This window comes from Podarcis bocagei (assembly GCF_964188305.1).
Source record: "Podarcis bocagei genome assembly, chromosome: 17".
Taxonomy (NCBI): domain Eukaryota; kingdom Metazoa; phylum Chordata; class Lepidosauria; order Squamata; family Lacertidae; genus Podarcis; species Podarcis bocagei.
In genome coordinates, this window is record NC_138143.1 from 2315025 (window position 1) to 2338079 (window position 23055).

The 23055-nt window shown below is 49.2% G+C and overlaps 1 protein-coding gene across 4 annotated transcripts in view; it reads left to right on the plus strand.

Annotated features, from left to right (window-relative positions):
- The first annotated feature begins 973 nt into the window (after positions 1-973).
- ICAM5 (intercellular adhesion molecule 5) overlaps positions 974-23055 on the plus strand; it is a 32090-nt gene continuing 10008 nt past the window's right edge. For 2 of the 4 annotated variants that reach the window (XR_014003571.1, XM_081177347.1), the window contains exons 1-4: positions 5328-5481; positions 7528-7800; positions 9597-9914; positions 20540-20818. Coding sequence is in view for 3 of the 4 variants with exons in the window: in XM_081177347.1 (XP_081033473.1) it covers positions 5343-5481; positions 7528-7800; positions 9597-9914; positions 20540-20818 (1009 nt within the window). In the remaining variant the exon portion in view is untranslated. Of the gene's footprint in view, positions 1392-5327; positions 5482-7527; positions 7801-9596; positions 9915-20539; positions 20819-23055 lie in introns of those variants that run through there. The other 2 variants (XM_081177348.1, XM_081177349.1) reach the window with 2 other exon arrangements.

Consider the following 23055-nt stretch of genomic DNA (forward strand, 5'->3'; position numbering starts at 1 on the left):
ACTTTCTGGGAGAAAAAAAGTGAGTGTTATGGTGCAAAAAATACGGTAGTTTTCTTGCCTATGCCTTAATAGTTTTCAAGTTATGGGGCAGGGGATGAAAATTAGAGAACTGTTACACTCATGCATGATGCATCATAGAAAGATTTGAGTTGTGCCACTCAAATTGGTTCTCCTAGACCCAAAATTGATAAACAATGTGGACTAAAGTCTCTTCTGGAGCCCTCCAGGATTAGGGGCCCCCGAAGCTTAAGCTTCATTAGTTTCATAGCAGACCCACTCCTGGGCACAGCTCACCCACCCAGAACTATACTTTGCTTTTCCTGTGGCCTCCCCCAAAATTATCTTCCTGTTGCAGTGGCAGAGTGTTCCCCACTGGGCAGGCAAGTGTGTGCCAGGGCACTCACAGTGCGCCATGGGGGCGGGGCACACCTTGGGGATGGGGGCACACCGCCAGACCGATCCCCACCCTCTGGCCAGCTGGCTTTGAGGGGTGCATGCATGGCACCCTGTGAGGCCAGCAGCACTTTGTGAGACTCGAAAGAAAGGCGTTGGGCTGGCAGGGCGCAGTGAGCTGTTTGTGTCCTTCTCAAGCGCCCTCCAGCTGGAAGGGGGCTGAAAAGGACACAACAGCTCACAACTGCCTTGTGCATCTGCAAAACTGTGCCCGGGGTGACGCCCCCCCCACCTCGTCCCCCCTACACCTCTGCTCTGTTGCTGCCATGGCTTTTTAAGAGGGAGGTGCTGACCCAAGAAGGCTCAAGACCTTCCATGTGAGACCTGCAGTCAGGCAGCTCCCCCTGCTGGAAGAGCAAGAGGTTTGTGCAAACAAGTTCTCTGACTCCTCCACCAAGATCTCAAGCACCTCGTCTCCTTCTCCCTCTCCAGCTCTTTCTCTTCCTCTGTGCCGTTCACAACCCGCACCTGGAAGACTACTAAACTGCAGGGGCTTCTGCCCATTTTTTCAGGTGACCCATTTGTGCTTGTGGCGATCCGAGCGGGGGTCCTGCATTTCCCCGCCTCACCTTTATCTGTGGCATCCATCACGCTGCCCACGATGGGAAATGGGATGCAGGAATGGGTGGACCATTCTGCTGATGCTCTGGGGCCGGGTCTCTTCCTGAGGAGTTGAGGCGGGTGGGAAGAGAAACACGCAGCCTCTGGCCCCCGAGAACAGCAGGTCTCCAGCTTCTGCTGCTTTCTGTGCCGCCTCTGCTTCTTCCTCTTCCTTAGATACCAAGTTAGCAACGCTAAACCAATCCAGAGGCCCCCCCCGCCTTCTCCCCCCCTCCGCTCTCTAGGCTTCTCTCTCCAGCTCAGCTTTGCTTTCTCAACCATGAAGACCCAGAAACTCGGACATCTCTTGCTGGGCTGCTGCTTCCTCCTCCTGGCAGGTAAGGGTCTCAGCCGATGCGCTCCTTTCCTCCAGACGATGGCGATGGGCTTTTCGGGGAGCTGGTAACAAAGCAAGGGGGCTTGGAGGGGAGGCTCGCCTTTCCTCACCACTAACGGTGAGATGGTGCTGAGATGGATGCAGCTGGATGAATTCGCCGGGGCTGTGCGAGGCTAGAAACAAGGAGGTCATTCTCCAACCGTGTGTGTGTGTGTGTGTGTGTGTGTGTGTGTGTGTGTGTGTGTGTGTGTGTGTGTGTGTGTGTAGGCGCGCGCGCAATTGTTGGGGACTTTACAGGCATCTCTGTCTAGATATCTTACAGGGACTCGGCACGTGCCTGTGACCAGACAGCTTGCGGGTCGTCGCCCCCCCCCCTTTGTAAACCATCCTCTAATGCTGTATCCTGCATTCTCCCCTCCCCCCCCGCTTTCATTGGAAAAGGATAAGACTCCTTCTTCTTGGCTTATAGTATAAAGTGAACCAGTGAGGAAAGCTTTTGTTTCAAGCTCTTTCAACCGATGGTTTAAGCACTGCATTTATTTAACAAAATTTATATACTGCTTGATTGTAAGAAAACCTCCCGCTGTTTAAGAAAATTGTGTTTGTGCGTTCCCAGAGGTGCTTTGGGTTCTCTTCCAGGGGATGTCCGGGTAAAGTGTCCACTGGGATCATAGTCTGCCCTGAGGTTTTATCTCTGGCTTTTAAAATGGAGTTCTGAAGTTTAATTCTCACTCCACGGAGGATGGTTGTGGTACTCAGCAGTGCGTGAGAGATACTCTGCATATGGTCAGGGCCAAAGAATTAATAATTCTTATTTTCCATACCACAGCATCAGAAACAAAGAAGTCTCAATTCAAGCGTCGGCGGAGTTGAAAGACGGTTCTGAAAGGGAGGGTCTGGAAGTCATGATTGTGGAGTTCTGGCTCCCTTGCCGTATCCTGTAGGCTCAGGGGCCCTTGCAACAATTTACTTCCCTCTTGTTGCATTCGTGCAACTAGAAGCAAAGGAGAACAGCAGGACTCCTCTCCCTCTTGCAGAAATTGTTGACAGATGGCAGCTTTCCCACTATTAAAGGTGTAGAAACCCTCTCCTTCTACACAGAGGAGCTGCTTGTGGGCGCCCCCTTGGGGACCTGGCTGGCCTCTGGAGAACAGGTTGCTTTGGCTTGATCCAGCCCAAGAGCTCTTCTTATGCACCTGGTCATTGTATACACACACAGACATCACACACCGCTGTGCATCTCTTTGACACAACTACACGCAACTGAACGGAATGCATAGGTCTTCCTCCCTGCTCTCTGCTGCCATGCTTGTGGCAAAGTTTAGCTTGAAAGGACCCCAGGACAGAGACGGATCTAAGTTATTGCTCTGTGTCTGTTACTGTTGTTGCTATTTTTTACCCACCCTTCACCCTAAGGTCCCTGGGAATGTTACATCAATTTAAAATATGGTTTAAAACTCTTTTAAAATTTACAATTAAAAATTAGAATCACCCAAAATAAGATGGGCCCTGGAAACTGTAGACTCCACTGACTACCAGTCTGCTTCCGGGCACATTTCAAACTGTCCTGGTTATGACCTAAAAAGCCTTATATGGCTGAGGTCCAAGCTATCTGAAAGACCCTCTTCCCTCATACGAACCTGCCTGGGCCTTGAGCTCTTGGTGGGAAGCTCTTCTCTTGGACCCTCCCCCCTCACAGGCACGCTTGGTGGGGAAGAGAGCCTTCTCAGTGATGGCAACTCCTGGGCAATTTTGGAACTCCTTGGCTAGGGAGGCCAGAATGGTTTCCTCCTTCTTGTCCTTCTGGCAGGAGGTGAAGACGTTTTGGTAACTGACTGCTTTTAATGGAAGGGCTGGTGCTATGCTGTTCTTATTGTAATTATTTGTATGGTTTGAATTGTGTGTGTGTGTGTGTGTGTGTGTGTGTGTGTTCTATCAGTGTTTAACTGTTCTTTAATTATTGTTTTTCCTATGTTTTTAGCAGTTCTTATTTTTGTCCATGAGCCTTAAGTCCCATTAACAGAAAAGGCGGGGAATGGATGGATGGATGGATGGATGGATGGAATTCCTTCCTAACCACCCAGCATGTCTTCTTAGATACTTCTGCTCCTTTTGCTCCACCCGTGGAACTCCTCACTCCTCCACCAGAAAACCCCTTCCTTTCACCAACTCTCCCTGCCACTCCTCATCTTCTGCAGCTCTGGTGACCCTGAGTTAGATGTTGGAGGAGCAGCCTCTTGACCCTTCCCCGGATTCTCAGCAGCCACTTCATGTCACAGGGTGCAGAGCTGGGCCATTTAAAGCTGGTCCTAACAACATTCTTTCTTCCACACAATTATGAAGGCTACAGATCTCCTTTGTATCTGCTCATCACTTTCCTTAACTCATGGACTCTCTAGTTCAGGGATGGAGAAACACCCCCCGTCCCTTCTGAAAGCGGGGAGCAATCTATTGGGGGCCACATAGCAATCAGTGTAGGGGGGATGGAGCAGAAGTGGGTGCTCTCTCTCTCCTGCTGCCACTTTCCACAGGATAACCTGATCTTTAATGCTGAATTGGAACAAACAGCAATTTGGTTTTTCAAGGAATTGTTTTCAGCAGTAAAGAGTGGGCTTAGCACCCAGACACCGGGCTTTAAAGCATGAACTTGTGCCTAGAAACATGCCACAAAAGGAAGTCTGGTTGAGCCTTCAGTGATAAAGAGTGGGTTTTCCTGGGTGGAAGCAGCAGGAAAAGTGATGTGTCAATGAGTCCAGTGTTTACAAACATGCATGTATTGGGGGGGGGGAGTGCATTAAATTGAATCATAGTATTATAGAATATGTTGGTGAAAATATCATATAAAAACATTATAGTAGGAGGAATTGCTAGCAGCACTGTGTACATTAGTCAAAACTGCATAGAAAAATGTGTTTATTAGGAGAAATTCACACTAAAATTCTGAAGAATTTTCATGAGGATTTTAAAACCATCACAAATTGCTGCAGAAATGTGGCAAACAAAATTTAAAATTGGAAAACTGAGAGAACCAAAATCGGCAGATCTTTCCATTCCTGGATTTACTGCGAGCCTGAGAAATCTCTATGTGGGACAAGAAGCTACAGTTAGAACTGGATATGGAACAACTGATTGGTTCAAAATTGGGAAAGGAGTACGACAAGGCTGTATATTGTCTCTCTGCTTATTTAACTTATATGCAGAATTCATCATGCGAAAGGCTGGGCTGGATGAATCCCAAGCCGGAATTAAGATCACCGGAAGAAATATCAACAACCTCAGATATGCAGATGACACAACCTTGATGGCAGAAAGTGAGGAGGAATTAAATAACCTTTTAATGAGGGTGAAAGAGGAGAGCGCAAAATATGGTCTGAAGCTCAACATCAAAAAAACAAAGATCATGGCCACTGGTCCCATCACTTCCTGGCAAATAGAAGGGGAAGAAATGGAGGCAGTGAGAGATTTTACTTTCTTGGGCTCCATGATCACTGCAGATGGTGACAGCAGTCACGAAATTAAAAGACGCCTGCTTCTTGTGAGAAAAGCAATGACAAACCTAGACAGCATCTTAAAAAGCAGAGACATCACCTTGCCAACAAAGGTCCGTATAGTTCAAGCTCTGGTTTTCCCAGTAGTGATGTACAGAAGTGAGAGCTGGACCATAAAGAAGGCTGATCACCAGAGAATGGGTGCTTTTGAATTATGGTGCTGGATGTGACTCTTGAGAGTCCCATGGACTGCAAGAAGATCAAACCTATCCATTCTGAAGGAAATCAGCCCTGAGTGTTCACTGGAAGGACAGATCGTGAAGCTGAGGCTCCAATACTTTGGCTACCTCATGAGAAGAGAAGACTCCCTGGAAAAGACCCTGATGTTGGGAAGGATGGAGGGCACAAGGAGAAGGGGATGACAGAGGACGAGATGGTTGGATAGTGTTCTTGAAGCTACAAACATGAGTCTGACCAAACTGCGGGAGACAGTGGAAGACAGGAGTTCCTGGCATGCTCTGGTCCATGGAGTCACGAAGAGTCAGACACGACTAAACAACAACAACAAAGGATTGGAGAATTCAATTAAGTTTGCATTTAAAGGTGAATCTGCATAATTTTCACTTTCTGAAACAATGCACAAACTGAAACACAGCCACCCTTCAAAATCCACACCTCTCAGAATTTTGCAGTGCTGTTCTCCAGCTGAGTAATCTATACTAGGGCAAACACTAGGGCAAAGTGTCCATAAAGATGTATATATTAGTGGAAATAATGTATGAAAATGCATTGTAATTGGAACAATTGCTTTGCAAAACTGTGTTTATGAGATAAAATTTCATACAAAGCTGTGTATATTAAGAGAAGCTAATTGATGAATTTTCTTGGGGACTTTAAACAAAATACTTTGCAAGCTGATGTGGAAGGAGGAGAACTGAATTTAGGACTGGAAAGATGAGGCACCTACAACAACCAATTAAACTGTGTGTGAAGCACAGGACCAGGGGTCAGAAAAGGGATTATTATTATTAATAATACTTGACCCATCTGGCTAGGTTGCCCCAGCCACTCTGGGTGGCTTCCAACTCATATAAAAACATAATAAAGCATCAAACATTAAAAACGTCCCGATACAGGGCTGCCTTCAGATATCTTCTAAAAGTCAGATAGTTGTTTATTTCCCTGACATCAGACGGGAGGACGTTCCACAGGGCGGGCGCCACTATTGAGAAGGCTCTCTGCCTGGTTCCCTGTAACCTCACTTCTCACAGGGAGGGAACCGCCAGAAGATGCTTGGAGCTGGACCTTAGTGTCAGGGCTGATCGATGGGGGGTGGAGACGCTCCTTCAGGTATATAGGACCAAGGCCATGTAGGGTTTACAGGTTGGCACCAGCACTTTGAATTGTGATCAGAAACATACTGGGAACCAGTGTACTTTAGGACCGGTGTTATATGGTCCTGGCAGCCGCTCCCAGTCAGTGGATTCCAGTGGAACACAGCAAATTCTGCAGTGTTCAGTAGTTATACATAGTACAGTGGTACCTCGAGTTAAGAACTTAATTTGTTCTGGAGGTCCGTTCTTAACCTGAAACTGTTCTTAATCTGAGGTACTACTTTAGCTAATGGGGCCTCCCGCTGCCACCACTGCATGATTTCTGTTCTCATCCTGAAGCATAGTTCTTAACCCGAGGTACTATTTCTGGGTTAGCAGAGTCTGTAACCTGAAGCGTCTGTAACCTGAAGCATCTGTAATCCGAGGTACCACTGTACAAGCAAAATTTAGTATGAGCAAAGGAAAGAGTTTCAACTTTCACTTAAGAAATACAAAAGTCCAGTCAAGTGCTGGGGAACTTTCTGTCCATAGTCTACTTTTAAGACCACATTCTGCCTGAAGAGCAGGCCCATGCAGAGCAGTGGCAGACAGGTACACTAATGCCCTCCAACTTTTCTCTGATTAAAATAGGGACACCCTATTCCATAACAACAACAACTACAACAACTTTATTATTTATTATTATCCCATCTATCTTACTGGGTTTCCCCAGCCACTCTGGACAGCTTTCAACATATATAAACACATAATAAAACATTTAAAAAACCTTCCCCATACAGGGCTGCATTCAGATGTATAGTTACTTATCACCTTGGCTTGGGGATCGCATAACTCCATACCCTTGGATGAAAATAGGGAAGTCCTAAGGAAAAGCAGGCGATTTTGGGATCAAATCAGAAACCGGGATGATTTCTGTAAATCTGGGACTGTCTCTGGAAAATAGGGGCACTTGGTGGGTCTGTACACTTACTCAGGCCTCAGAGAAGCATGAGGGGCCTTCCAGACTTACACTGTCATGCCAAAAATGCCCTGCACCTCCCAGTTGACTTGGGACTCCCACCCTGGGCCTCAGACAAGCTCTGCATGGGCCTGCTGGGGAGTGCAAGTTAGGTAGGGTTGCCACATCTTGGAGAGCAAAACAGGACAGTCCGAGCCCTGGCTCAGGTGGGCAATGGCTGTGGCATGTAGAGCAGCCCAAGCCCCTAATGCAAGGAATATTAGATCCTCTCTGTTTTAGGACCCTATCAATCTCTGTGTGACCTTCTTTTTTGCCAACTCCCTGACAAAACCCTTATGAGCATGTGCACTATTTCAGGAGCTGAACAGCACACTTTTGATGTGACAATTTGGCCAAAAAACCCTGTGGTGGTGCATGGTGGGTCTCTCTGGCTGAACTGCAGTGCCAGCTGTCAGGAAACAGATGCCAGGGGAAGCTTGGAGACATCTCTGATCAAGGAGAAGAGAGACAATGGGACTGGCTGGGCAGCCTTCCAGCTTGTGAACATCACGGAGTGGGCACCCACTGCAGAGTGCTCCTTCAGCTGTTACGGAAAGCACAGATCTGTGCATGCAAGCATCACGGTGTATCGTAAGTAGCTATGAAGCAAAGGCTATTTTAAAAACAAAACAAAATGTGGTGTTTGCATCTTTTTCCTTTTCTCTAGGGAACTTGTAGTGGCTTGCCCCTATGCAGTCTCTGATCTAGGCAATTACAAAATCCAAGCCAGTTTGGCCTCAGAGACTGAACAAGATGAACGGCGTCAGGCCAAGCTAGTTTCCTTCCCAAGGGAGGATGGCATTGCAGTGGATGCCCCACAGCTTAAGATCCCTTCCTTTCTCAAATCCCAGCATGAGCAGCACCATTTGAAAGTTCTGAGGTGTATCGCCTCTTAGGAGCAAAGAGAGGTGCTCAAATGCACATTTCTTAATAGGCGTGAATATGCTTGCCTTTGACTCCAAAGGAGTTTTCTTGGGATCTGGTGGATGATCTCCTGATCGCTGTGGTGGCCCTTTGTTGTATGCATCATAAAAAATAGGACAAAGAGGGACAGAGATTTGCATAAAATTTGCATAAATGCATACATTTAAAAAGAATGACCGGAGCTTAAATAGAAATTTAATGCAGCTCACATCATGGAGAGTCTGTGGATGGTGGGCCAGTTCAGTCTCCTGTCTGCTGAGAGGCAACTTCAAGGTGCCTTCTGCTCTCCCTCCTTAGGCTTCTTCATCTTTAAGCTGGCCTTGGACTAGGCAGCCAGGCAAGCAGAGGACCTTCCCAATAATATTTGAAAGTCTTAATTAAAGGACTGTCCCCTGTAAAGTAGGGTGTTTGACCACCCTAGACTCTCCACCCTGACTGCCTGAATGGGCCTCATGCAGAGGGTCAACAGGGATGGATCCTGGTGACATAGTAGTGGAAGGTTAAGGGTGGCATGTCAGGTGGCAGAACCTGGCTATGTCTAGTGGTTAAGGAGGAGCCTGAGTGTCATGGGAATGGCAAATAGCAAATATCATCAAGTAAAGCAGAAGACAGCCAACCTCTCCTTTGTTTCTGTCCCTTCACCTTGAGTTCTTACTCTTCCTGGAGATTCTGCTGTTTATGGAGCAGTCATCCTGATTTGTTGCACAAAGATATTGGCTATTTATTGAGCACTCATTTTGATTTATTTATGGGTAGGTTATGAAGAATTGTGCATTGAACAATTATCCCCTTTTTCTCATGCATTTCCCTATTGTGCCAAAAGCCCTGCAGCCCCCCCACTGTGGTTAATTAACAATCAATTGCTCTGCCCAGGGAACTCTGGGAATTGTACCTCTTGGAGGGGGAGAGGGGTCTTCTAATAACTCTCAGCAACCTTAACAAAGTACAATTCCCAGAATTCTTGGGGGGGGTGTGTTAAAGTATTCATGAGTTTTTAAAGTAGCATCATAATGCTTTAAACGTATTGTGTGGATGTGGCCTACTTGTGGGATTTCAACAGCAGCAGCTGCCATTCATGTGTAATCCCTGTTGTGGAGGTGGAGGGTAATTAGCAAAACCAATCCTCCTGGCAAACCCAAGTTTAGGACATTCCACACCTTCCCTAAGCAAAGATTCTTTTTCTTTGAGAGAAATAAGTGGCTCATGTAAATGTAAACAAGCTTTAATAATAAACTGAGAGAAAACTGTAACAAAACAACATAATGAGAGAAACTAAATGCAACATGAGGCAAGTCTGAGGCAAGAAGCAAGGGGAGGCCGGCGGTCCCTCTGAAGGTCCCTTCCGGGGGGGGGGCTCATCCCGGAGCACAAGCCCCGCCCACCAGAAACCAAGCCTTCCACTGCTCAAATGAGGCCCCAGTGTTTTTCTTACCATCCCAATGTGCTTCCACATATCATTCCAGAGATTCCAGAGCAGGTAGTGTTGGATCCATTGCCACTGATGGAGGTGGGTAAGGAATATAACTTGACATGCCGGGTTTTCAGCGTTGCCCCCGTCCAGAACCTCACTGTGACCCTGCATAAAGGGAAGGAGGAGCTGCATGTCAAGACCTTTGAGGACCACAGTGACAATGAAGCCAGTGATGTTGTGGTGACTCACACCATAGCTGCTCGGCAGGACGACCATGGGGAGGAAGTCACCTGCCATGCGGCCCTGGACCTGAGGCCGGAAGGGCCCTTCTTGGAGAAGGCAGCCTTCATCAAGGTCCTAAAGGTCTTTGGTGAGTTGCAAGCTTTTTATCGTTTGTATACTATTTCTTCTCTTAAGAATGAAAATTAATTTTGGAATTTTCACTGAAAATTAATGACTTGAATTACTGTAAAAAGAGAAAGAAAATAGCTCAGAATTTGAAGAATGAACTGGCAGGAGCTGTGTGTTTTTTACAAGAGACTGTCACACATTAAGCACCCATACACTTCTATATAAGTGGAATGAAAATTGGAAAAGTGTATTTAAAATTTGTGTGTCCAGCATCATGAGGACATGAGAATATAAGAAGTTGTCTTAGACAGAGTCCAGTCATTGGTCCATCTGCCTCAGTACTGTTGTTATCCTGGTATGCACATGAGCAGTCAGCCAGCGCCAAACCTAGCTTACTGGGAATGAGCCAGTGTGCTGCTGGTGCAGGGTGTTCAAACTATGCCTGCCCTCCTCCCTCTTTGCTGCACTGAGAGGAAACACACCAGAGCATTGGCTTAGCATAACATGGGAACCAGCTTTCCTGGTTTCTCTCCCTCTTAAAAGGCCATGTGAATAAACGATGCAAGACCAAATCAGAGGTCGGAGATGCACGGTGAGGTCAAATGCAAGGCAGCAGAACTGGGGAAAAGAAAGTAGGGGAGAGAGAGAAACAGGCAGCGGAAGGTGCAAACACGTTGCCAGTGCAATGGGGGTTTTCCTCCATGCCTCTGTCGCCAGCTCTGTCACCAGGGCAACTGGCTGGTTGCTACGTAAGCTTGCTGACTTGCACTCCTTGCTGGGCTGGAGAGTGTGTCTTCAGCTGGCTGAGTGGTGGCAAGCAGCTGGTCCCAACACAGAACCACCCTTGTTCGTTAAGCAGTTGGGATTCCTTTTGCTTTCACTTATTAGTACTGTTATAGATTTGAGGGAGCCCCCCCCAACCCTAGAAATTAATAATCGTAGGATTTTGATAGCGTATTTGTAATGGGAATTGGGGTTGCTTGTGCGTAAACTGCAAACTGCTCCAAGCTTGCCGTGTAGCTAAAACTTTCCCTGGTTGACAGCCCTTGAAACGCAGCTGTCTTAGTCACTGGCAGTATCCGTCAGTGGGCGGGATCTAAATTTCTTCCAACATAAAAGTTGCTTGACACCAAGTCTCCTCCTAGATTCTCTGCGTGAAAGCCTTCTGCGCAGCGTGGGCGTGCCAAGCGGAGGTCCTGTGCTCTCTCCGCTGATTTCACTGGAAGAGTCTCTGAGCCTCCCCTCCACCTTGCTCCCGGCTTCCCCTTTCTCCCTGGTGTCCCCTGGATTTCTTTCCCCTGTGGGAACCCTCTCTCTCTCCTTGCTAGTTCCCTCCCCTGCATCGCTGGAGCGACTTTCCTCTCCTCTTCCCTCTGATGGCAGTTCCCTGACATCCACCTCCCTCCCAGGGCCCTCCCCCTCTCCCCTCCGTTCCTCGGACGGCGACGCAGGAAACCCCTGGAAGGAGCTCTCCCCTTCCTCGGAGGATTCAAACACCGCTCTCCATCTGTTGCTATCTCCTTCCGCTGCCCAATCTCCCCAGTCTGATTCTTCTTCCTCGGCTTCCCCTCCTTCCTCCTCTTCTGAGGCTGGCCACCCCTCAAACTCTTCTTCATCCTCCGTGGTGCCAAATTGCTCTCTCCAGAACCTGCCAAGGGGTTTGGGCTTCCTTGGGAACCTGCTATGAAACTCCTCCTGCAGATACTCATCCCTGATCTCTTCCGCAGGAACCCAAGCGTTTTCCGACTCTGGTTCCCCTTCCCAGGCCACCAAATATTCCACCCTTTTCCCTCTCCACCTTGAATCGAGGATTTCTGCTGCCTCCCCACTGAATTCCCTTTCCTCCACCTGTGGATGCCTGGGGATTTCTCTTTCTCCTCCCTGCCATTCCCACCCCTCCCGGTACGGTGAGAGCAAGGACCTGTGGAACACCGGGTGTAGCTTCATGTTGGTGGGCAATCTCAGCCTAAAGGTTACCGGGTTTACCTGCTGCGTTACTTCAAAGGGTCCCAGCCGTCTCGGCTGTAATTTCCTACACCCCCCTTTGAACGGTAACCCTTTGGTTGACAACCACACCTGATCTCCCACTCTTATAGTCTCCCCTTCTCTGCGGTGCTTGTCTGCCTGCCTCTTGTACACTTCCTTAGCCCTCTCTAGGTTAACCTTAAGTTGTTGGTGTAAAGCTTCCATTTCTTCCACAAATTGTTCGGCTGCCGGCACACTCCACCTCCCCTCCCCCTCCCCTGGGAAGGCCCTGGGGTGACACCTGTAATTGGCCATGAAGGGACTCATCCCCGTGGACACATGTTCAGCGTTATTGTATGCAAGTTCGGCCAGCGCTAGCTTTTCCACCCAATCGTTTCCCCTTTCGTTGACGTAGCACCGAAGATACTGCTGAAGTACGCTATTAGCTCTTTCTGCTTGTCCGTTGGTCTCCGGGTGTCTGGCCGTCGAGAAGCTCACTTCGATGTCCAGCAGACCCATGAGCTTCTTCCAGAACCTGGAAGTAAATTGTCTGCCTCTGTCGGACAAAACCCTCAAGGGTGCGCCATGCAACCTGAAAACGTGATCTATAAACAGCCTAGCTGTCTCCTCTACTGTCACTGCATGCGAGCAAGCAATAAAATGGCACATTTTGGTCATCAAGTCCACTGCCACCATGACTGCTGTTTTCCCCCTGGACTTGGGTAAATCGGTCATAAAATCTATGGATACCACCTCCCATGGCCTTTCCGGGATGGGTAAGGGCTCCAGTAACCCCGCGGGTGGTGCCCTCTCTCCTTTAGCCCTCTGGCAGCGCTGGCACCCCCGTACGTATTCCTGAACATCTTCCCTCACTCTTGGCCACCAGAACTGCCTGGTGACTAGTAACATGGTCTTGTGTTGACCAAAATGTCCCGCCGTGGGGTTATCATGGAGTTGTTTGAGTACTTTTCTCCTCAAGTCCCCTTCTGGTATGTACAATGCTCCCTTATAGTATAGCGCCCCCTCCTTTTCCTCAAAACCCCCCTGACTTTTTTCTGTGTCTCGTATCTCCCTGATTTTAGTCTGTGCATACTCGTCATTCCTCGTCAACCCGGTTAGTTCTTGTCTCCCTATCAACACTCCCCCACACACCCATCGGTCCTCGGGTATCACATGTCGTGCTTCTGGCTCTCCCTCTCCCTCCAAGTACTCTGGTTTACGGGAGAGTGCGTCTGCCCTGACGTTTTCTTTTCCGGGCACATACTGAATTTCAAAGCAAAACTTGGAAAACTCCTGTGCCCATCGCACCTGTCTTTGGTTGAGAACTCGAGCAGTCCTCCAATATTCCAGGTTTTTGTGGTCCGTGCACACCTGGATCTTGTGCTTCGCGCCTACCAGGAAATGTCTCCAACGTCGAAAGGCTTCATGAATTGCCAGTAATTCCCGGTCATACACTGTGTAATTCTGCTCCGACTTGTTCAGTTTCCTAGAAAAAAAGGCACACGGCTTCCACTCTGATCGATTTCCTGGCTGGAGCAGCACGGCTCCGATAGCTCTGTCTGAGGCGTCTGTCTCCACCCTCATAGGCTTTTGCAGATCCACATGTAAGAGTTGCTCCTCCGAAGCAAATACCCTCTTTAGCTTTTCAAAAGACTCCTGCGCTGCTGCTGTCCATTTGAACTTCTTCTTGCTGCTGAGACAATCAGTTATGGGTGCCGTCAGGTGGGCGAAGTTCTTGATGAACTTTCTATAGAAGTTGCCAAACCCCAGGAACCTCTGCACGTCCTTCCGGGTCTTAGGAACCTTCCATTCTAGTACTGCCTGCACCTTGCCTGGGTCCATTGCCAGACCTTTGTCAGACAACCTGTAGCCCAGGAATTCCACCTCTCTGGCATGGAATTGGCATTTCTCCAGTTTGACCCACAGCTGATGCTCCTGCAGCCTTTTCAGCACTTCCCTGACATCTTTCACATGCTGCTCCTCGTTCTCGGAGTAGATAAGCACGTCGTCCAGGAAGGCCCCGCAATTCTTGTACAGCAGGGACCCCAGCACGTGGTGCATGAATGCTTGAAATGTGCTGGATCCTGATTGTAATCCGAAGGGCATAACGAGATACTCAAAGGCCCCCAGAGGGGTGAACATCGTGGTTTTCCATTCATCCCCCTCCCTCATCCTTATCAAATTGTACGCCCCTCGAAGGTCCAACTTGGTAAAAACCTTCCCTTTCCTTACCCTGGCCAAAATGTCATCAATCCTGGGCATTGGGAAGGTCACTGGTTCCGACACGCGGTTGACGGACCTATAATCTACAATTAAGCGGGGTTCCTTGGAGTCTCTTTTGTCTACAAAGAACACTGGACTGCCCCACACCGCCCTTGATTCACGTATAAAGCCCCTCTTCAGATTCTTGTCGATGAACTTCCGCAACTCCTGCATCTCCCTGTCTGACATGGCGTACAGCTTACCCACTGGTAACTGAGCCCCTGGGAGTAGGTTGATCTGACAGTCAAAGGGCCAGTGAGGGGGTAGTCTATCCGCCTCTTTCTCGCTGAAGACTTCTTCCAGGCCTGCATACTGAGGTGGTACTTTCACCTTTTCTCCCACTGCCATCCCTGCCACCCTGGCTACTGCCACCCTCGGGGTTTCCCCTTTGTGGCAGTGCTCTACGCAGTAAGCTGACCCAAAAGTAACTGTTCGCTGGTGCCACCCCACTACGGGATCATGCAGGGCTAGCCAGCTCATTCCCAGTATGATTGGTGGCCCTGCTAATGTGGCAACGTGAAAGGCAATTGTCTCAGTGTGTCTGGAGACCCTCATTTTCATGGGAGGGGTCTGGTGGGTCACTCCCCCCCCCCAAGAGTTCTCTCCCATCAATGGTAGTTACTTGCAGGGGGTGTTCGAGAGGCACCACCTGGAGTTGGTGTTCTAGTGCAAAATCTCTGCTAAAGAAATTGCAAGAGCTGCCAGAATCCAGCAATGCCTTCACCTTAATAGGGTGTCCGTTTGGGAGCTCTAGCACCACCTCTATGGCTATGGCTGCCCGGGGGGGGGGTCTGGTTTGGGCACCTTCACTGGTTGCTCGCCTGGCTGCTGTGCCCGCTCTCCTGCAGCCAAGCCTTGCCGTTTCCCTGCTCCTGCTCTCCCCCAGCGGCCCCCACATCCCTTGCCACGCCTTTCTCTGAGGGCAGACTCTGGCAAAATGTCCCGGCTGTAGGCAGAGGAAACATTTCCTGGTCGTTTTCCCCTCTTTCTTGCGAACCTCGCCGGAGTTTGAAACCCCGCGCGCGCACACTCCTCCAATTTCCATTGGTTCCGCGGGTGGCGCGGGCGGTGCCGGTGGCTCAGGCATGTCTGGAATGCGATTGTCATGCCAACGCTCCGCTCTCCCTTCCCGCCGTTCCAGAGCGCGCGCCTCTTGGCGTACTCCCACAGCAAGCGCCATTTTAGTCAGTTGGTCCATCGATTGCGGGCGGGGCGAGCGGGAAAGTTCATCTTTTACCCAAGAGGATAAGCCCTCCTCAAATAGCATTTGTACTGGTTCGGAACCCAGTTCCCACCCGAGTTTGTGGATTAGCATTGCAAATCGTGACCAGTACTCTCTCACTGATTGGTTCCCTTGTTTGCACGTCATCAGCTCTTTGCGTGTCACGCTTTGCTCCACATCACTTGAAAACATGTGGTCCATCACGCTAAAAAATTTCCTCAAGTCCTTTAAGGCGGCATTCTCCGATGCCATTAAGGGCCTAATCCATTCTCTGCCCCCCCCCCCCTTCCAGGTGCCCTATCACAAAAGCGACCCTTCTCCCATCGTCTTCAAAATCCCCATATTGCAAGTCCAGCGCATATTGCACTTCTGTCTTAAATGCATTATAGTCTCTGGGATTGCCTGAAAACTTCTGTACAAGTCCCGGTACCTTCCTTGCTATGGGGGTGGGCTTTCCCCCAGCATCCTGAGTCCTCCTTTCATCCAGCCGCGCCGCTAGTATAGCCAGTTGCTGCTCCAACTCTCTGTTTCTCTCTTTGAGCGTTGGTTCCTTCCTGGCCCCCTCTCCGGCGCCTGCTCCTCCAGTTTGACTCATGACGCTGCCTCTGCTGCTCTCCGCACAAGCAACGGAGGACTGACGGATTGCTGTAATGGGAATTGGGGTTGCTTGTGCGTAAACTGCAAACTGCTCCAAGCTTGCCGTGTAGCTAAAACTTTCCCCGGTTGACAGCCCTTGAAACGCGGCTGTCTTAGTCACTGGCAGAATCCGTCAGTGGGCGGGACCTAAATTTGCGCCAACATAGGAGTTGTTTGACTCCAAGTCTCCGCCTAGATTCCCTGCGTAGAAGCCTTCTGCGCAGCGTGGGCGTGCCAAGCGGAGGTCCTGTGCTCTCTCCGCTGATTTCACTGGAAGAGTCTCTGAGCCTCCCCTCCACCTTGCTCCCGGCTTCCCCTTTCTCCCTGGTGTCCCCTGGATTTCTTTCCCCTGTGGGAACCCTCTCTCTCTCCTTGCTAGTTCCCTCCCCTGCATCGCTGGAGCGACTTTCCTCTCCTCTTCCCTCTGATGGCAGTTCCCTGACAGTATTGAAGGGAAGATTGGAGGCCAGTGGAAAAACAGGCTAAGCTTCCTTTCCAAGCTAGGGTCTCACCTGGGATAGAGGCATTAACATGACAAAAGGTGTTGATGGCCCACCTGAGAGGAATCTTGGGCCTGGGCAGATTAGAGGTTGCCATGGTGACAGGGTGTGTGTTTGAGGTGGCAGAGGAATAGATAGTCTTTTGAGCAAGGTGTGCTGGGAAGAAGAAAGGGAGAACAAAGGGGGAGATCCATCTTTGGGCAGGCTAGCTGAAGGCAGGCTGGGAGAGATGCCTTGCACTCCAGTCCTGCTCTGCTGAGGGTAGCAGCCCCTCTTAAGATGACCATGCTGTAAGAACTGGACTCCCTCCACACAGACTGAAGGTGTAAATATGTGAATGAATAATATTTCTTAAAGCTACAACAGTCTCCTCCGCATCTTCAGTTCTCCAAAGGAGCACAAGCCCTGGGGGAGCACCTGGAGCCCACCTGGAGTCTTGCTACTGCTCAGCAGAGAGTCGGGGAGGTGCCCAACTTCTGAAACAGTACCTTGAAATGAAACAGAAGGAATCAATAGCCCCCATCCAGAGGCTCTTTCCCCCATTTTTGTTTCCCAGCCTTTCATGAACCTCTTTGATCATATTAGCAAATAAATATTTCAGGAAACTTCAGGGCACTTAATGCAGTCCAACCAGTTTACATAAAGCTATTTTCTGATGCTGAAAGTGGCCACAAGAAGCTGGACCACTTCAGAATGCCCACTCCCTTCCTTGGGTCCTACAGCTTTTCTGTCACTTCCTCTGCACGAATACAATTAGCTACAGGATGCTGGATTTGAGAGGCTCTTGATGTGAGCCAGTTTAGCAAGGACCTCATTCTCAGAACAAAAAACATAGCTTGTATTCCCCCCCCCCCCCGAGTAACTACCAATTTCCAGTTCTGTTTTCAGGAAAGGCATTCTACTGCCGGTGGCCATGCAGGAAATATGCAATTATTATAATCCTGTTAGTGGAAGTCTATTAATAACTCTGTGACAAAGACACTGCCTGTTCCCCTCAATCTTTCTTTCTTTTTTGGTCTCTGAGCTTGGTGCTTTAATGAAGCTGCGAGGGATGTTTGACTCACAGCCTTTGTTCAAGTACCCTGAGACAAGCTGCCCCCAACCTCACCTGAGCAAATGGAACATACTGCAAATGCATTAGGAGAGTTCAGCAATGAAAGGGGGAAATGCAGGCAGCTTTTCTTGAGTGTGTTGTAAATAAAAATTGCCCTTTTCCTTTATGGGTTATCCAAGAGCCCATATAGAGTCCTTACATAGGTTCCCTATTGGTAGGAGAAAATAACAGAGGCCAACCAGAGAATATTGAGAAGCAAAGCAGCTAGTAAGCTTGATCTTTATTGATCTGTTGCAACAGGGTGCTCCCCTCACACGCAGGAAAGGAGGAGGACCCAGAAAAATGGTGTGCAAGGCCTTATAAAGACTATTGAAATTGCCACCCTGTAGATCAAGACAACCCCCAGAAACATCATACATACATGACAGAAGGGGTGTAACCTAAGACCACACCTCAGATACATCACACCTACATCACAGAAAAGGCGGTCCAAAATAGAAATTTTAATATTGTTTTTCTCCTGTTTTTGTTTATCTCCTGTCTGGCAGGTTACTTAATTGGATTTCCTGGGTAGCCTGGCCAGTCTTTTGTAATGATAAATACTTAGTTCCTGGGCCAGGTCACAGGCTCACACCCTATTCAGATCTTAAATGTGTCCTTAAGACAGGATTTGTGAGGAAAGAGACAATGGGGAGGCTTTTTCCAGTTTGACCTTGCAGAGAAAACATTTGCTCAGTTTAGGAATCAAAATGGGTCCAGGTTGGTCTTCCTGTGCTGATCTATGTATGTGTGGTTATGAACATTACCATATATCTAAGACCTCAAAATTCCTATCACAAGTGGTTAGCAGTTCACAAACACACAGAAGACATGGTAAATTGGTAAACATCATTTATTTGCTGGGTTTATTTTTCACTTTTCTAAAGAGCTCAAGGCAGTTTTAAGAAATAAATATGCCATGTAATTAAAAACACACCAGATTCTTACAAAAATATCATTTGGGAAGAACAGCTAGAGCAGCAGTAAGAGCAAACCATGAATGACTGCATTATTTTCTTAATTTTAAAGCCTCCACAAGCTGCTCCAATTCTAGATGCACATAGTTATGCATGATGGGTTGCACCAGAACACATTCTACCCCAGACAGACCTATTTTTCATGCTTACCGTATTTTTCGCCCTATAGGACGCACCGGCCCATAGGACGCACCAAGTTTTTTTGGGAGGAAATCAAGGGGGAAAAAATTATTTCCCCCCCAGGTTTGCGCAGCCATCCCCAAGCTAGAAGAGAGAGACAGAGCGCTCCATCTCCCTCTTCTGCCTTCAGGGACAGCATCTCTAGCCTCCGTGGGGCAGCGGCTTGCCCCGCTGTCCCCCAGCTTATGGGGCTGGCGATGGGGAGAAGCAAGCTTGCTTCTCTCCCCCCCCCCCGCCAGCCTCCAGATCAGGTCCGGGAATAGCGGGGTGGCGGCGCTCCGCCTCCCTGCTATCCCCCGAGCTTATGGGCTGCAGGCTGCTGCCTGCAAGCCTTGCGACCCCGCAGGACCTCGCGCCGGGATCCGGGGGGTGGCACGGAGCTGCAGGAAGCCCTGGAGCACAGGCAGCTCCGCGCCACCCTCCGGAGCCCCGCGCAGCTTCGCGCCGGGATCGGGAGGGTGGCGCGGAGGTGCCTGTGTTCCAGGGCTTCTTGCAGCTCCGCGCCACCCTCTGGAGCCCCGCGCAGCTCCGCGCCGGGATCGGGAGGGTGGCGCGGAGCTGCAAGAAGCCCTGGAGCGCAGGCAGCTCCGCGCCGCCCTCCGGAGCCCCGCGCAGCTTCGCGCCGGGATCGGGAGGGTGGCACGGAGGTGCCTGTGCTCCAGGGCTTCTTGCAGCTCCGCGCCACCCTCTGGAGCCCTGCGCAGCTTCGCGCCGGGATCGGGAGGGTGGCGCGGAGCTGCAAGAAGCCCTGGAGCGCAGGCAGCTCCGCGCCACCCTCCAGAGCCCTGCGCAGCTTCGCGCCGGGATCGGGAGGGTGGCGCGGAGCTGCAAGAAGCCCGGGAAAGCCTGCATTCGCCCCATAGGACGCACACACATTTCCCCTTCATTTTTGGAGGGGAAAAAGTGCGTCCTATAGGGCGAAAAATACGGTACTTATTTTCAACTGGCAGATGATTTTGCAGTTCCCACGGTTCCCATTACCATTCAAGTTTTCCTAGTTATTCATTTCTCATTTAGAGGAGGCAGCAAAAAAGACTTTCTGGATCTGGACCCTTGAGGTCTAAACAAACCAGGCGTCATGATAAATATGTGGTTGGCTTTGTTCCCAAAAGGAGCTGTCCAGGCCTCTCTGCCTGGCTTTCAGACCCCCTCAGGCCACACCCTTTAGCACCTCCACATCGAACCCTCCTTGTGCCTTTTGGTCTTGCTGGAACTTGCACTGTGATGACGTCTTTTGCTTGCCTCACAGGAGGATGGAAAGATGTGGGTGTAGAAGCCTTGGACATCTGTGTGGCTGGAAATGCAGTCTCTTGCATTGTTCCATGCATTGGTCCGCCCACGTTTGCCTCTGGCTTCGCCCACTGCTGGCATGATGTGGGCCCAGGAACATGAGGAAATATGTCCCATGGGATAAAAAGGCTTCCTTGCTCCTGATTTAGAAAAATGGACCTTGTTTTTTGTTTGGCAGCCAATGATATGAAATGAAGCTGGGAAACGTGGAAGGTTCATGGCATTGTAAATTGGAGGAGGTGAAGGCATGTGAAAGCTGGTTTTGCTGGACACCACACATTTAACCACCCCGTCTAGTTTTCCCCTAAGGGCATCTTCATTTTAGAGCAGCTTTATGGCCACAGACCTCTCAGATAATGGCTGGCATTTGACATTTTGACGTACTGGTAGCTTCCAGTTGGCACTCGACAGCCAGAGAGCTCAAAACAAACACTCCCGCTCACCAGCATCTAGCTGGACACCAGAGGGCGCATTTTTGAGTAGTTATACAAATAACAATCTTCTTCATGGTAACTGCAGGTTTCCCTGAGCCTTCCTTGAAGATCCTTCCATCTCAGACTCTTGTGAATGATTCTGTGACCATTATATGCAATTCTTCTGATACTCAGCCACCCGGCATTTCTCTTCAAATCAAAATTGCTTCTGGAAGGACCCTGGTGTCTGGCAACCAGCTCTCTCTGCAGTCCACCCTTATAGCTGAGAAGGAAGATAATGAGAGGGAATTCATATGTGAAGCAGAATGGGGGATTGGTGGTGAGACCATCCTTAAGCAGACGTCTGCCAATCTTACTGTCTTCTGTAAGTATAGAACTTCCCTTCCAATAATGTTTGGTTTTGCCCTTTTTATGGTAAAAACATAATATATATACTGTATATGAGATGCAGCAGCAGATCCATACAGCTGTGTCTTTCAAGCAGCAATGCTCTGTTTTCAAAGTGCAAGGTCAGAGGTCACATGTGTGAATGCCTGCCCCACATCTCCAGAAAACTTGAACAGGAGGCATAAGGGGTCTATGAGGTGGGAGACGTAGGGGTAGAGATCCACCTGGTGAGCTAGAGAAAAACGTGGTTGCACCTTTCTCCATATTTGCTGAATATGGAGGAAAGCAGGGCTTGTACAACTTTCTACCTCCACAACCAGAAGAACCAGGCCTTTGTACTCCTTCCCAAACTTGCCTAGCCTGAGGCATTTTGCCACCTCTGGCACCTGCCCTGTGTCACCTGAAAGGTGAATCCCACATCATCTTCTGTGGTACCACAGGTGGTCTTATGACAGCCCTTTCCTATTGTTTTCTGCTTCACTGCTGCCACTTGAATGGCTTATGCAGCCAGACCTCAGAAACGGATTGGGACGGTGTACACACCCACCCACAAAGAATCCGGGAACCACAGTTTAACCCTCACAGAGCTACAATTCCCAGCATTCTTCATAAACTCCAGTTCCTTTAGGAGGAGGGAGGTATGCTTTAAATGAATGGGGTGTACACAGCCACAGTTTGCTGAGGCAATGTATGTGGTGCACTCAAGTGGGCACTTAAACATAGGTCTTTGGGGGGTGAAAATGTGCTTTATAATTATGGTGTGTAATGTGCATTAAATGTACAGTGTGCATCCAGCAAGCATGCTGGCTTATCCCTGCAATTGAGGGTGCCAGCACTGCATGGCATGTGCAACTAACGTCAGCACCCTGTGCAATGTGCTCATGCCATGTGCACACACCGTGCAACACGCTGACGTCAGTCGCACATGCCGCATGGTGTGCATGCATGAGGTGTGCACAGCCACCACAGAATTTTGAGGGGCTGTCCCCTCCTTGAAAATTTGGGGGGCCCTCAGTCCCCCGCAAGATGGCACCCCTGGTATGCAGCCGGGGTCATACCTTTCCCCAGTGATACAGTTCTTCCTCTTGCCCCCTTGCCACAACTGCAAGCTGCTTGGATGCCAGCCTAACTGCTCTTTCAGCAGGTGCCAGGACACTCTGAGACTTGCAGACTGCTGCAAAAACAGAAATCCAGCGAGGCCTATCACACTCCCACTACCACTGCCGCTTCACATGCAGTGATAATAAGACAGTGTTCACAGAATTTAACAGCCAGAAGGAGAAAAGGAAACAGACTTAACTCATTAGCAGTTTCCCGCCTGTCAGGAAGAGCCAATAAAACGTGATTATATGCCACAGTGGCTGTGTCAAGGACTCCTGGGACTGGGGCTGGTGATGGGGGGGGTATGGCATCAGTCCTGGCTTCTGTCACAGAAGCAGAGAAAGGGAGTTGACTTGGATGGTATTGGAAGCAAGGTCTTCATTTTGGATCTTGGAATCTGTTGGTTGGCCAAGTGTGCAGGCCTAGGTGGGTGCAAAAATCACGCCTCTCCTCTCTGGCTCAGAGTGGGAAGAGCCTCGCTGCTTGTCTTTGCACTCCCTAAGCCGCTCCTCCAGTAGGATCACATGTAACGGGGGTGTAATATGTGGTATCAGAAAGTTGTCATTGTATTTAAAAATTGTAGTCTGTTGTATTTAAAACCACAACAGTTCCCCCTTTATTGACCAGTTTGATAACTATTGACTCATCCTGTGATAGATCCCTTAAAGCTGTTCTTTGTGCCCTTGACATATTATTGAAAATTCTAACTGATTGGTCCTCTATTCAAGAAATCTCCCGCCAAACTGTGTTATGGAAAGTCTGAATGGTGGGATCCAGTAAAGATAGTATAAAATGTGACTTGGGTCAAAAATGACTCACAATGACTCATCGCCAAAATATGCTTTAAGTTTTATTACACATATAAGTTTATACAGACCAACCTGCTTCTGAAAAGAGTTATATTGTGGAGGGGGGCCCCAAAGGATAAGCCCAGATTCAATACTTCAGTTTCTATAGCCGTAAGTGGCCTAGAGGACAAATTAATTACTGCTACCTGTGGTACATCCTCAATGAGCAGGAGTGAAAATTTGAACTCTGAGGTGTAGTTGCTTCCTTCTTAAAAGCTCTGGTCTTAGGTCTGGTATTAGGTCTACACATAGCTCTCAAGGATGA